Source organism: Drosophila simulans, chromosome 3L (genome assembly GCF_016746395.2).
Source record: "Drosophila simulans strain w501 chromosome 3L, Prin_Dsim_3.1, whole genome shotgun sequence".
NCBI lineage: Eukaryota > Metazoa > Arthropoda > Insecta > Diptera > Drosophilidae > Drosophila > Drosophila simulans.
This window is the reverse complement of record NC_052522.2, coordinates 9285937-9298253: the sequence shown is the minus strand read 5'-3', so window position 1 is coordinate 9298253 and position 12317 is coordinate 9285937. Positions and strand designations below refer to the sequence as shown.

At 49.8% G+C, this 12317-nt stretch overlaps 3 protein-coding genes across 3 annotated transcripts; 2 read left to right on the top strand and 1 right to left on the bottom strand.

Moving 5' to 3' along the window:
* LOC6737437 (F-box only protein 28) lies at positions 1 to 1389 on the top strand. The gene is made up of 3 exons (XM_016169861.3): positions 1 to 193; positions 260 to 387; positions 456 to 1389. Exons 1-3 carry the CDS (start codon positions 110 to 112, stop codon positions 1186 to 1188), a joined length of 945 nt encoding a protein of 314 aa, XP_016031210.1. The 5' UTR covers positions 1 to 109; the 3' UTR covers positions 1189 to 1389.
* LOC6737436 (titin) lies at positions 1279 to 10683 on the bottom strand. Its single transcript, XM_016171206.3, has 4 exons — positions 10147 to 10683; positions 2806 to 9253; positions 2585 to 2743; positions 1279 to 2520 (listed from the first exon to the last, which is right to left on the bottom strand). The coding sequence occupies exons 1-4, from the start codon at positions 10290 to 10292 to the stop codon at positions 2209 to 2211; spliced, it is 7065 nt and encodes a 2354-aa protein (XP_016031209.1). The 5' UTR covers positions 10293 to 10683; the 3' UTR covers positions 1279 to 2208.
* Positions 10684 to 10823: 140 nt separating this feature from the next.
* On the top strand, positions 10824 to 12315 carry LOC6737435 (ubiquitin carboxyl-terminal hydrolase isozyme L5). Its single transcript, XM_002084236.4, has 2 exons — positions 10824 to 11027; positions 11107 to 12315. Exons 1-2 carry the CDS (start codon positions 10952 to 10954, stop codon positions 12003 to 12005), a joined length of 975 nt encoding a protein of 324 aa, XP_002084272.1. The 5' UTR covers positions 10824 to 10951; the 3' UTR covers positions 12006 to 12315.
* Positions 12316 to 12317: the final 2 nt, after the last annotated feature.

The following is a 12317-nucleotide window of genomic DNA, read 5'->3' as shown; positions in this document are numbered from 1 at the left end:
CGTTTTCGGCATTTCCGTGAGCTAACATCACAGCCTTATTAAAAACAATAGCAATATTCTCGACTATAATCGCTCCGTTCGAAACTAGTAATAAGAATTAAGCAGAAATATGAATCTGTTAGACTTGCCGCAAACACTAATTCAGGACATTTTGGAGTTGCTCCCCTACGACGAGGTGGCAAAAAAACGAGAGGTGAGCTAATAAATGATGTCCCAGGAGTCCCTGATCCGTGACTAAAACTAAACGTTTCCAATCCAGGTGTGCACTCTATTTAATTATCTTGGGCAGCAAATATTAAACAAGGGTTTTAACAAGATCATTATGGCCCATGCCAAGAACTTCAAGCGCATCAAATCCATGCTGCCACGACGGGAATCGGAACGCAGGTAAGTGCCATATCACATTCTCGATGCATCGAGATGTTTCTGATGACTTGATGTTTTTTCTCCGTCAGGAACCACACTCTATCCCGCCACTCGGACATACTTACCTCCATCGAGACACGGATCTCGATGCTGACCATGACGTACTCCAAGTTTATTGACCTCAACATCTGCTGTTTCATACCTGGTCGCGTTCTGGACGAGATCAACAGCATCCTGCGCATTTTGAGCACCTCCACCAAACAGCTGCGCCCACATGAAGTGCTGCAGGAGCTGCGCGACATCTCCTCCATGGCCATTGAGCATTTCGACGAGAAGATTGCTGTGAATTTCAAAATGGAACACCGCAAACAATTGGCGGAATCCACGGCGGCCGGAGCTCGACTTGTGGTTTGCAGTGCCTTGGGCGACATAAGCTTTAGCGGCGTGAGGCGAACCGGAATCAGTCGGCCCGTCGATCATGGGCTCGTCCAGCAGGCCATCGTTCAGTTGGCCCCCATATCTGCCAGCAAATCACACTCGGATTCCTCTCAAAAGGATCGCATGTATAAACAACTGTCCAGGCAATACCAGCTCCAAAGGTCTCTTTCGCAAAAGATTCGCCTCTTGGAAGTGTCGCGCAAGGTGCAGGATCGCCGATTGCAGGAAGCGCTCTCCAGCATCACCGAACTGACCACCCAAGTGTCCGAACTCAAGCGCCAAATGGAGGATGTGGTGGCCAATATGCCCAGTTGCGCTGTTAAACGTCAGGCTGTCGCCAGCGCGGACTGCTTACCACCGGCCCAGAAAAAACCCAAGGTGTAGCCAAGGATTAGTAATACCAAATAGCTTTTAAATAAAACTTCCCTCCAGACAGTGTAGCTGGAGTACGTAGCATTAATTAGGCAGTGCATCTTCGATATATCGCGTTAAGATTTATTGTTGCACTTGTTACTTAAATATTGTATTACTACTATATAAATACATTGAACATCTAGTGAAAAGTTCTCATTTACGCAATCGCAATCGCCTGACCTTGATGGATGATTTCGTCTGTATAGTTTTTGGTTGAATGAACAGTACGGCTTGGGTTGTCCCGCCTCACAACTGCAGTCAGCGATAGTAACTCTGGCTTTCGTTTAGTTCGTAAGTTGGCAGAGAACCATCCCGGGACGGTCCCTTGCTATTGTTAGTGCTTAAACTAGCGCTCTATGGGTGTGGATATCTGGGGCTGTGTCGTTCTATGATGCTATGGTAATTACTCGTTATCTTAGCGTATAAAAGGTAGTAGAAATTGCAACACGTTAGCTTGGTTTCTTTGAGGGTCTTTGACTTAATCCGAAAGCTAACTACGTAGTACGTACATACACTAAGGCTCTCTATATACAATAACACAAATGGGGGGGGGTTAACATTTTCGGGGAGGGTAAATATTGCATAACAAAAAAATTAAATGGAAAACAAAATTCATTGCAAACTTCTTATCGACATAATGTATAAACTAGTCAAAATTGAAAGCATTGCCACGTTGAAATGTGAACAGTTACATCTCCTATATCCGATCCTACGCTCTTATCTTACAGTTAGTAATAGTGCCAGTTAGTCAACTGGGAGATAAACGTTGCATTAATATGTGTGTTTTGTGTGTCCATGGATTAACTCGTAGACATTTCTATATTTCACCCAATTATCAATTAGCTGCTCACTAGCGATGGCGAATCACATAGGTATACACATTTCTTAATATGTACATCTGCGCTGGGTTTCAAATCCAAATTTCTATCCGTATCTTTATCTGTGCCTGAATCTTTCGTGCGCCGCCGATTAGTAACGACGCCGACGATGCTACTTTTTCTTTACGGCTGCCTTATGGTTGATCTTCTCCTGCAGTTGCCGTATAAGCTGTTGTATATCATCAACGTTATACGCGTAGATTAGCTTGCACTGCTTCGCCTGAATGTTGCCGTTGTTGAGGTTTTTCAACGCATGCTGCAGGCAGTAGATGTTGCCATCCTCGGTGCGCACCATCGATATGTACAGGTTGGCGCGGCACAGGTCACATTCGCTCTCGATGGACTTGTATGGCGGCTGTTGCTGCTTCTTGGCCTTTTGACCCTTCTCCGCCTGCACTTTTTCGGTTGATGTCACACCAGCAGCCTGTAAGATTGCAGGGATCAATAAATAAGTATCAGATTGCACAGCTGGCCTAATCTTAACTCACCCTAAGCTGCTCTCGGGCAGCGGATTCCTTCTCGCAAACGTCGTTTAGCATTGGCAACATTTGATGCAGGGCTTCGGAGTTGACACGCTGGTCATAGCCCAAGGCAAAGAGCAGCTGCTCCAAAGAGAACATGGCTGGCTCACAGCTTTCATGGATGTCCTAAAACCCAGAAAACAAAATCTTAGTTTGCATAAAGTGCTAGAGCAGATACTAAAACATACCCTGAAATCATCTTTGGCCAAATCCAACCAGGACATTGTGGCAAAGTAAACGCTCTCGGAGACCACATAACCCGTGGCCAGGCTTGAGGTATAGGCCCGTGGGAAGACCACAATAAATTCGCCTGGCTTCTGCTCGATGCGGCACAGTGACACCCCCCGATCCGTGAGCATGTGCGGTGGCACCATCACCGTATCACAGGGCAACCAGATTGTCTTGTTCTGGCAGTGCGTCGGAATCAGCGACGTGAGAGCCGCTCTGAAGTTCGCACTCTGATCATCGGGAATTCCATACCACAGCTTCGAGGCACCGGTGTGAAGGTACTCGATCCATGACAGGCCATGTGGATCCCTGTACCAGCAGCAGGCGGAGAAAAGCATGCCCACGTGGAGCGTGGGAACTGTTACGCCCATAACCGGACCCAAGGAACGCAAAACGGAACCAGAATTATTGGTCAACACTTTCAGATTCCACGGATGCTTGGCATAGTTTGAGCCCTTTCCCTTGGGTCCTGGACTAGGGAAGCCATAGCCCCAGCCTGAGCTGTCAATGGAGCCCGAGTGAACGCACACATGGCTGTCACGAACGGCCACATGTCGCCAGAACTCCGCTTCCACCTCGTTGACCGTAGGATCAGTGCTTTTGAACCACAGCGCCATCGTATTACGGGCAATCCTGTAAAACTGGCTAAGTGGCATGCTTCTTCCCTTCACGATGCATTCCATGGACACGCCGTCTATCTCCTCCTCGGACTCTTCGTCCTCGTCACTGCTCAGATCGTCCTCCTCGTTGGACACGCTCTCCGTGTTCACAAAGCGATCCGCATTCCGACGAGCCCGTGCCTCCCGCTTGGCCCAGTCGGCCTCCACCTCGTCAAAGAGCTTCTGCCGCTCTGCCGGTGACAAGGTATCGTAAGGCAACAGGTACTTGCAGTATATGTCGTCCAGCTTGGTCACACGATCTTGAGCTAGCTTGGGTATGCACATCTCCTCCGCCACGCGTGCCCACTTCTTCTTTTCAATGACTTCCTTGAGACCTCCCAGCTCCTGGACCGTGTGATATAATCGTGGCAAATCCACCTCCATTCCACCGATCCAAGGCGGGTGATTCATGACGATGCTTTGGGTGGCCAGGTACTTTTTAATGGCACTCAGCTCCTTGGCACTAGGTCCCCAGCGGTGGAGCATTTTGTGCACGTACTGATTGTAAGCTGTGAAGCGCATCTCATCCGAGATCCGGCATTCCGGCTTAAAGCTGGCCGGCGGAATGATCTTACAAATGCCAAACCTGGCTGCTATTGGTGTGATCCGCTCGATAAACTCAATGGGATCGGCAAACTCCTTTTCCGTTGGTCGGAAGATGGGCGCTTCCACCATTTGGGTGGGATCATCGTGTCGCGGGAAGGCCGTATTGTTAGCCATCTTAATGGGTGTGTCATCCTTGTACTTCTTAGCCACGGCTGCTGCAGTGGAGCTCGTCTGGGCAGCTGTGCGGGATTTAGCGGAGCCAGAAAATAGTGATGAGTTGGAGTTCACGCGCACCAAGCTGGAGGCCCCAGGTGCTGCTGCTGCTGCTGCTGCACCCGCCGCTGCCGATGTGCTCGCCTTGGGCAAGCTCTTAAGGCTTGTAGTCGTTGAGGCCGCATCATTGCTGGCCGCATGGAGCAACGTCTTTACAAGCTCATTGGTATTCAACGACTCTGGCAACGGCTTTGAGTTGGTATCCATTTGAGCCTTGGTCACCAGAGTGGCCTGCATAACCACCTTCTGATTGGGGCCGTCGGGGCCCTCTCGTCCCAGCTTGACTGCTACGCCTTGAATGCCTCCATCACCGCTGCCACCCACTCCAGCTCCTTGCAGGGGAATGTAAAAGGTAGCACCCTCTGCATCTGAATCGCCACTGGCTTCTACGGGTGGTGCTGGTGGAGCCGGAGCCTGTTGCTGTTGCTTTTTAGCTCCTCTCCCTGTGGGCGCCTTCGATGGTTTGCCTTCGATCTTGCAGTTCTCCGTAGGACTCAGCGTTAGTTGGACCGCCGTCGCTGCTGCTGCGGCTGCTGCTCTCTTTTTCGTTGGAGACCGTTCACTTAGCGCATTGGCCACGGGAGATGGTGCAGGAACTGGACTAGGATCATTGCGTCGTCGGTTGCCCGGCTTATTGCCCGACTCATCATCCTTGCCAAAGGCATAGACCGATTCCCGTTTGGTTCCCGCACTGCTTGGAGGATTAGATGCTGGTTTTGTCTCCTCCTGTTGCTGCTGGGCCTTAGCGTTCTTTTGATTATAAACTGGAGTACGTTTTGGATTTGCAGGAGCTGGTGCTGCGGGCGGAGAAGCTAATACAGTTGCTCCACCGCCAGTAGTGGCATTTCTCTTTCCCTTCTCCGCTTTCTGCTTCACAGCTGGCGGTGGCGTTGGGCTGCTCTTAGATGGAGTGAGAGATGCGGGCGTGGGTGTGGAAGAGATGGGTGTAGGAGGAGTAGCGGCTGTACTTCTTGGCTGAGGTGCAGTCTTAGATGCAGCGGCCTTCGCTGACTCTTTGCCCTTCCGATCGTTGACTTTCTTTTCCACAGCCAAAGACTCGTTCGATGTGATCTTCTGTGTGAGATTCACAGGTGTTGAGGATTTGTCATAGTCCAAAGCATCACAGTCCTTGCTATCCGCCTGCTCGTGTAGTTCCTTGCGATTGGGAGGAGTGACCAGTACAGGAGTTGCCTTCAGGGAGGGTCCCTTGGCGGACCAGGCACTCTCACTCTTGCCAAGATCGCCACGCGTATTTTTCGATGATGAACTAAAGCTTGCACTGAGCTCCTTATCATCTCTTGTGGGCGGAGGAGTAGTCGATTGCTGGGGCCTTAAGCTGTCATCAAAATCGTCATCCAAATCGTCCTGGATTTCATCCGGATTCGATGAGCATTCAATGAGCCATTTTTGAATTTGCTCGTGCGTCATGTTAACCTTTGCCTTGCGCCGCTCTTTGCTAGACAACTGGTCGCCAAAGTAACCCTCCGTGGGCACCACGGGCCCCAACACAGGCTTGTGTATAGAACCGCACTTGCCCAAGGTGCATTTGGTGTTATCTGGTCCAGAACTCTGCGCCAAACTCACGCTGGCAATGCCAAAGATTTTGCCCGACTCCTCTTTGCTGGGCATCAGCGTGGCCTGCGCTAGTATACTCCCAATCTCGTCTTTAAGAGGATCAGAATTCGCACCTGCTCCTCCTCCGGTTCCTGCACTATTACTGTGTGCCGGCGGTGGTGTGGACGTGGCTGTTACTGTGGCTGCCACCGTCGCCTGATGAGCTGCCGCTGCCGACGTGGAGGCCACTGGCATTGGTGCGGCATTGACTGTAGCTGCAATACTCATGCTAAGATTTAAGCTGGATGTCTGGATCACAACCTGGCTGACTGGCGGAGAAGGCGGCGGTGGTGCCAAGGGACTTTTGGTGGCAGACGATGGAGTGCCCACGGTGGTTGCTGTGGTTCCCGATGTCGGTTGAAACTTCACCGGCGATGGGCTTGGAAAGCTGCTGGTCGATGATCTGGGCAGTGGGCTTCGCTCGTACTTAGGCGTTAAAAAGTTTGGATTGATTTTTGGACACTGATACGCCTCAATGGGCGGTGGATAAGTTGTCGGTGGCGTCTGATACTTCAGCGGGGATGAGCCCTGGGAGGGAGTTTTACTCCCAGACGGTGCTCCGCCTCCAAACTGATGGGTGGGCGTAGGTGGTGGCCGCACATAACCGGAATGGTAGTGGGGCGATGCCTGCGGCAAATACGACGAGGTTTTCTGAAAACTTACAGCCCCACTAGCACTTCCCGGCAGCGCATACGTAGCAGGAACGTTCAGAATCTTGGACGTAGGCACCGGCGGTTTCTTCTCCATGGTTTTCAGTGGTGAATAACTTGCTTGAATGCTTGGAAACATCGGCATGGAACCCAATGATGAAGTCGCTTTTGCCGTCAACGGAAGCATGGTCAGCTGAGTGGTACCAGTTGACGTCGGTAGTATACTGGGCACCGCTAGCGAGGGAGCGACCGAAACTGCAGGCGTGGGCACAGAGATGGGCGACGGAACCGGTACCAATTTGGGCGGTGGACTGGCCATCTTTGGTGGCAATAATTCCTTCTCTTTCACCGCAACCGCTGGCACTTTAATGGCCAGGGGTTCGTCATCCGAGTCGCTGAAGCTCTTCTCTAGCTTTCGCTTTGTTTCGTTTAGCTCCTCGTTGATGAGAAAGTCCTCCTCCTCGTCGGAGTCGACTTTCGAATGTTCGGACTTGGCTTTGGGCTTGGCCTGTTGCTCAGACATCTTTGCCAGGGAGCCCTTTTTAACCAACATGCCCTCGATTCGCGGTTTGTGAGCTGGACCGGCATTTACTTTGTTCTGCTTAGGTGGACGCCCACGACGGGCTGGGGGTGGTGGCTTCTCCTCCTCGGCTTCTGGAGGGGAGGGGGACTCATTGCGGGTGGCTTCTACCGGAGCAATAACTGGGGAATCCTTAGGTCGGGGCGACGGCTTACGGGTTGATTTGCCTGCCGAAAGCACCGTCGAGGCCTCCGGCACGTTTAACTTTCCCGCCGCATTACGCTTGATCTCGTTCTCCATCTTTTCCATTTCTTTTACGTTGGGTATGTCAGGAAAGCTACTCATTGACAGGTCGTCCTCCTCGTCATCGGCCAGCTGAAGCTTGTGACCAATGATGCCCATGTAAATGGCTGCAGCTTCCTTGGTTTTGCGGGAAGGCCGCTGCGATCTCTGAGGCTCTAGCTCCGCGGAATCCTCTGATGCCTTGCTTTTCGCAGTCTTTCGAGATCCTCGTGCATTCGTGGCGACTTTTTTCGAGGACGGTGGTGCCAAGTCTTCCTCATCCGCTGGTGCGTCCTCTGCTTTCTTTTTACCAGCTTTACCTCTTTTCCCACCACTAGGTGGCTCCTCCACTTTGCTCTCTGGCACAGGCTGTTTTTCCTTTTCCTTCTCCTTTTCTTTATCCTTTTTTTCCTTGGCCTTATCTCTCTCAATCTCTTCGTCCTTTTCTCTTTGCTTTTCCTTCTCAATTTCCTTTTCCTTATCTAATTTTTTAGCTGCCGCTTTGCGATTCCTGGCTGCCGGAGCAATTGGGGCAGCTCCACCTTTCTTAGGACTCGCCCCTTTGCCACCCTTTTTCAGCTTGATGGACTTGGCTAGGGGCTGCTCATCATCTGAGCTAAAATCAAAGACGTTCAGACTTTTCTTTCCCTTCGCCCCCGCGCCATGTAGACTGTCCCCATTCTCCAGCTGCTGCTTTGCTTCTTTGGCGTAAATACTGGAATTCGTCTTCTCCTTGGCTTCCTTCATTTGCTTAGTTGGCTCTGGCTCCTTTTCCGTTTTGCTTGGTGGCGGTTCAGGCTGCTTTTTGGGCTCATCCTTTGGTGGATCATGAGTTCCGGATTCCTCCTGGTGCGGCGGAACCTTAACGGGCTCAAAAAAAGCCCTCTGCCTTGTCATTCGACCGGAGGACTCGGGTGAGGGTATAAAAATGGGTGACTCCCGTTGCCTTACACGCTTAACGGGCGCCTTATCTTTCTGAACTGTCTGGCCTTCCGGCGCGGGCTCCACAGCTTTCTTGGCTGCCGAGGGTCGTCCCCTTTTGTTGGGTTCCGCTTTTACAGGACTGTCTGCCTTGACTTCTTCACCATTGCGCGAGGTGGCATCGTGAGCAGAGAAGAACTCATCTTCATCGTCATCTGCCTCTTGTTCCTCGAGATCCTCTGAATGGTCATCATCAATGACGGGCTTACTTTCCTTCGTGCTGGCACGATTAGAGCGGCGCTTGTTGTCCTTGGATAATGCTGGGGCTGCAGCCTTATCCTGGGAAATGCCTGCTCCTCTGCCTCTTGCTCCACGTCGATTACCATCGGTGACAACCTCCGCTCGTTTTCGCACTGCTCCTGGCAGTACAGGAGTAGGATTTCGCGAGGGAATCTTAGGCGCTTCGGCTGCAATGAGATTGTTTTTATCACTAGCTGCTTTTTCAGCTGTTGAGGGTTTCTCAGTAGGATCGGGTACAGGGGCTACCACTTCCACCTTCTTGGTCGCTCCTTTGGCCGGGCGGCCGCGCTTCTTTTTGTTGCCCACCAAGCTCGCTCGACTGTTGTTGGGCTTTTTTGCATTGTTATTATTGTTGGCTCCCGTCGACGAGGCTTCCGAATCCTTGGACTTGCCCTGGTTAAGGAAATCCAAGTGGGCGGGCAACGCGCGAGTGCCACGAAAGCATAGAAAGGTGAGAAAGTCTTGCGGCTTTGGACACTTGTTGGGCAGGATCTCGATAGGCGGCTGATTGTTATCCGCTCCGGAGGTGCTGGGCCCCGATCCGGATCCAGCTGCCGCTGCTGCTGCGCTGTAGGTGATGCTGGAGGAGCTGCTGGGCGCACTCTGTCCCTGGGCAAACTTGCGCTGTGCCTGCACCTTCGTTCTGCAAATGGAAGGTAGTAAAAATCAGTGTGAGAGATATTTAATTGGTAACAAGGCAACATGATATAAATTGGGAAATTCAATATTCATTTGGGATCATAATAAAGGCAACATCACAAACAGTGGTCATTCGATAGAAAGTTTAATTCGGTTTATAAAACTACGTACAATTACCATCCAACTTTCTTTTACGATTTTTGTGTGTATTATTCTTTGGCTATCAATTTATTTTTAGCATATAAATAAATGAAAGAATTTTGGAACAACAATGAGGTCATTACTTTGTATTTGTAAACAACATTGAAACTACGTATGGCATACAGAAAATATATGTAAATTAGTTTATTTCATTGACAATGTAAAATAAGAATTGCAATGTTGAAAATTATTACAATAAATTTTATTTATAAAATATTAAAGAAGTATACAATAAATCACATTTATATGCATTGGCTATGTACTCGGTGAAGTACCAACGACGTAGTAAAGCAATCTACGTAGGTAAATATTGCCTAATTATCAGAGCCGAATATTCAGCTTAGTGACTAACCACTGTATATATATCCACCTGCTGGGAAGGAGGAGCGATCCCCAACCCCCCCAACGGCGGATGCGAAACACCCCTTCGTCGAGGAAAACAACAACGCCACGACACGCTGTTGACGCTGGCTTATACAACAAACCGAGAGCTGCCCTCCGTAGTTACTCCCCCTTGTGACCCCCTCCCCACCCCTGCAGTCCCCCACTCCCAACCCCTATCCGTTTCCATTCCAATCAAGCAGCCAGCAAACGCTGCGACGTCATCTCCATCTAGTGCCACACACGTATGTAATAATGGATAAGCCCTCTAAACATTACGCATATCGTTGGGCATATGTGGACTGGCGGACTCACCTCTTGGGCATTTCGGGCGAGGACTCGATGGCCGCCACTGCCGACGGAGGTGCCAGCGAGGAGGCAGTGGGCGGGGCGGGCGGAGGCGGTGGGGGCGTCTCCGTCTCCTTGCGGCGACGCTTGTTGTTGTCTTTGGAGACAACCATTTTGTTGCGAACTTTTCGCGCCTCTTTTTCTCTCGCCTCTTTTCTTTCGGTCGCGCGCCTTCGTCCGTTGATTTAATTATTATTATTCGTATTATTTATTATCGCACATACAATTCTCCGCCGGACACTTCTTTATTATGTATAGATTTGCATATATATATGTGCACATATGTACGTATATATAAATATATATATGTACGTATATATCTACAACGAATAGCGTTTTTGTTGCTGCCTCTGCTGCAGCACGCAATTTTCGTATTTTCGCTTCATCTTAACGGCGACTCAGCGGTGGTTTTAGCCCTCGAAATAAACACTAAAATGCTGATTATTGTCTTGTTATTGTTTAGTGCACTCTGTGTTCACATTTCACACACGACAAGTGCTGCAAATTTCATTTTCTTTCGCGAGATTTGCTTGCACATATTTTTTTCGTCTTCTGCTTCTTCTTACACCGCTTTTGCTTTGTGTCATGGCGGATAGTCGAGTTGCCATACTATTTTTCCAGGGCGGCACAAGCAGTAGGCCACTCGTTTGATTTCCGTCAAATCTGGCAAGGTTTGTTCACTCTGTGAGTTGACAGAAAATTTGGTGCAGTAAAAGCAGCATTTTTGTAAAGAAACTTATAGTAGAAAGATATTCAAGTGACTATTATTAAAATGGGCGACGGTGCTGGAAATTGGTGTCTCATTGAATCCGATCCCGGGGTGTTCACAGAGCTTATTCGCGAATTCGGTAAGTTATTGGCGGGCTTTGCCAGCGACGCCGGCAATTGGGATAAGAAAAGTTAATAATACTGTGTACGTTCGCCCAGGATGCGATGGCGCACAGGTGGAGGAGATCTGGAGTCTGGACAGCGAGTCCTTCAAGAACCTAGAGCCCATCCATGGTCTGATCTTCCTGTTCAAGTGGGTGCAGGAGGATGAACCCGCTGGAAAAGTGGTCCTGGACCGAGAGAACATCTTCTTCGCCAAGCAGGTGATCAACAACGCATGCGCCACCCAGGCGATCTTGAGCCTGCTGATGAACCTGGAGCATGAGGACATCAAGTTGGGCGAGACTCTCACCAATTTTAAGGAGTTCTGCCAGTGCTTCGATCCCTATAACAAGGGATTAACTTTGAGCAACGCTAGCCAGATTCGCACGGTGCACAACTCCTTTGCTCGCCCAACACTCTTCGAGCTGGACACCAAGAGCCAGAAGAAGGACGATGACGTGTACCACTTTGTCGGCTATATGCCCATCGGAGGAAGACTGTACGAGCTGGACGGCCTGAGAGAGGGACCCATAGATCTTGGTGAGATCAAGCCGGAGCAGAACTGGATCGATGTGGTGCGTCCGATTATTGAGAAGCGCATGCAGCGCTACAGCGACGGCGAGATCCACTTCAACCTGATGGCTCTGATCTCGGACAGGCAGCGCATTTACGAACAGCAGATTGAGAAGCTGCTCAATCCGGCGCCCAATGCTATGGACACTGAGGAGGACCGACAGGCGGAGATCAGTAGCTTGCGCACGTACATAGAGTACGAGATCCAGAAGAAGAAACGCTACAAGGTGGAGAATGTGCGGCGCAAGCACAACTATTTGCCCTTCATCGTGGAGCTGCTGAAAATGCTGGGCGAGAACGGACAACTGATGCCCATCTACGAGAAGGCCAAGCAGAGAGCGCTAGAACGCGAGCAGGCGCAGCGCAAAAAGGATACCGACTAAGCATTTACAGTATATATTTAAAATTTCCCGTTGGACAATTTAAAATTGCTGCGATAATTGATAATTGAAATAAAAAAAAAGAAAGGAAATTATCAGATATTGAAACGAGGAGAGCCAGTTTATATTGCTCTTTAGTAGTTAGATGAAACTGCCTTTGTACTGTACTTTAGTTTTTATATTAAACATCCTGCTCTCTGCCAGTTAATCGTACGCACTGCTGCGTCTTAATCTAAATATACCTTATACATATAGTAAAAAATTTAAATAGAACGCAAAAATAAACAGTTTCGGTAACGTAAAGAAAACACGAGT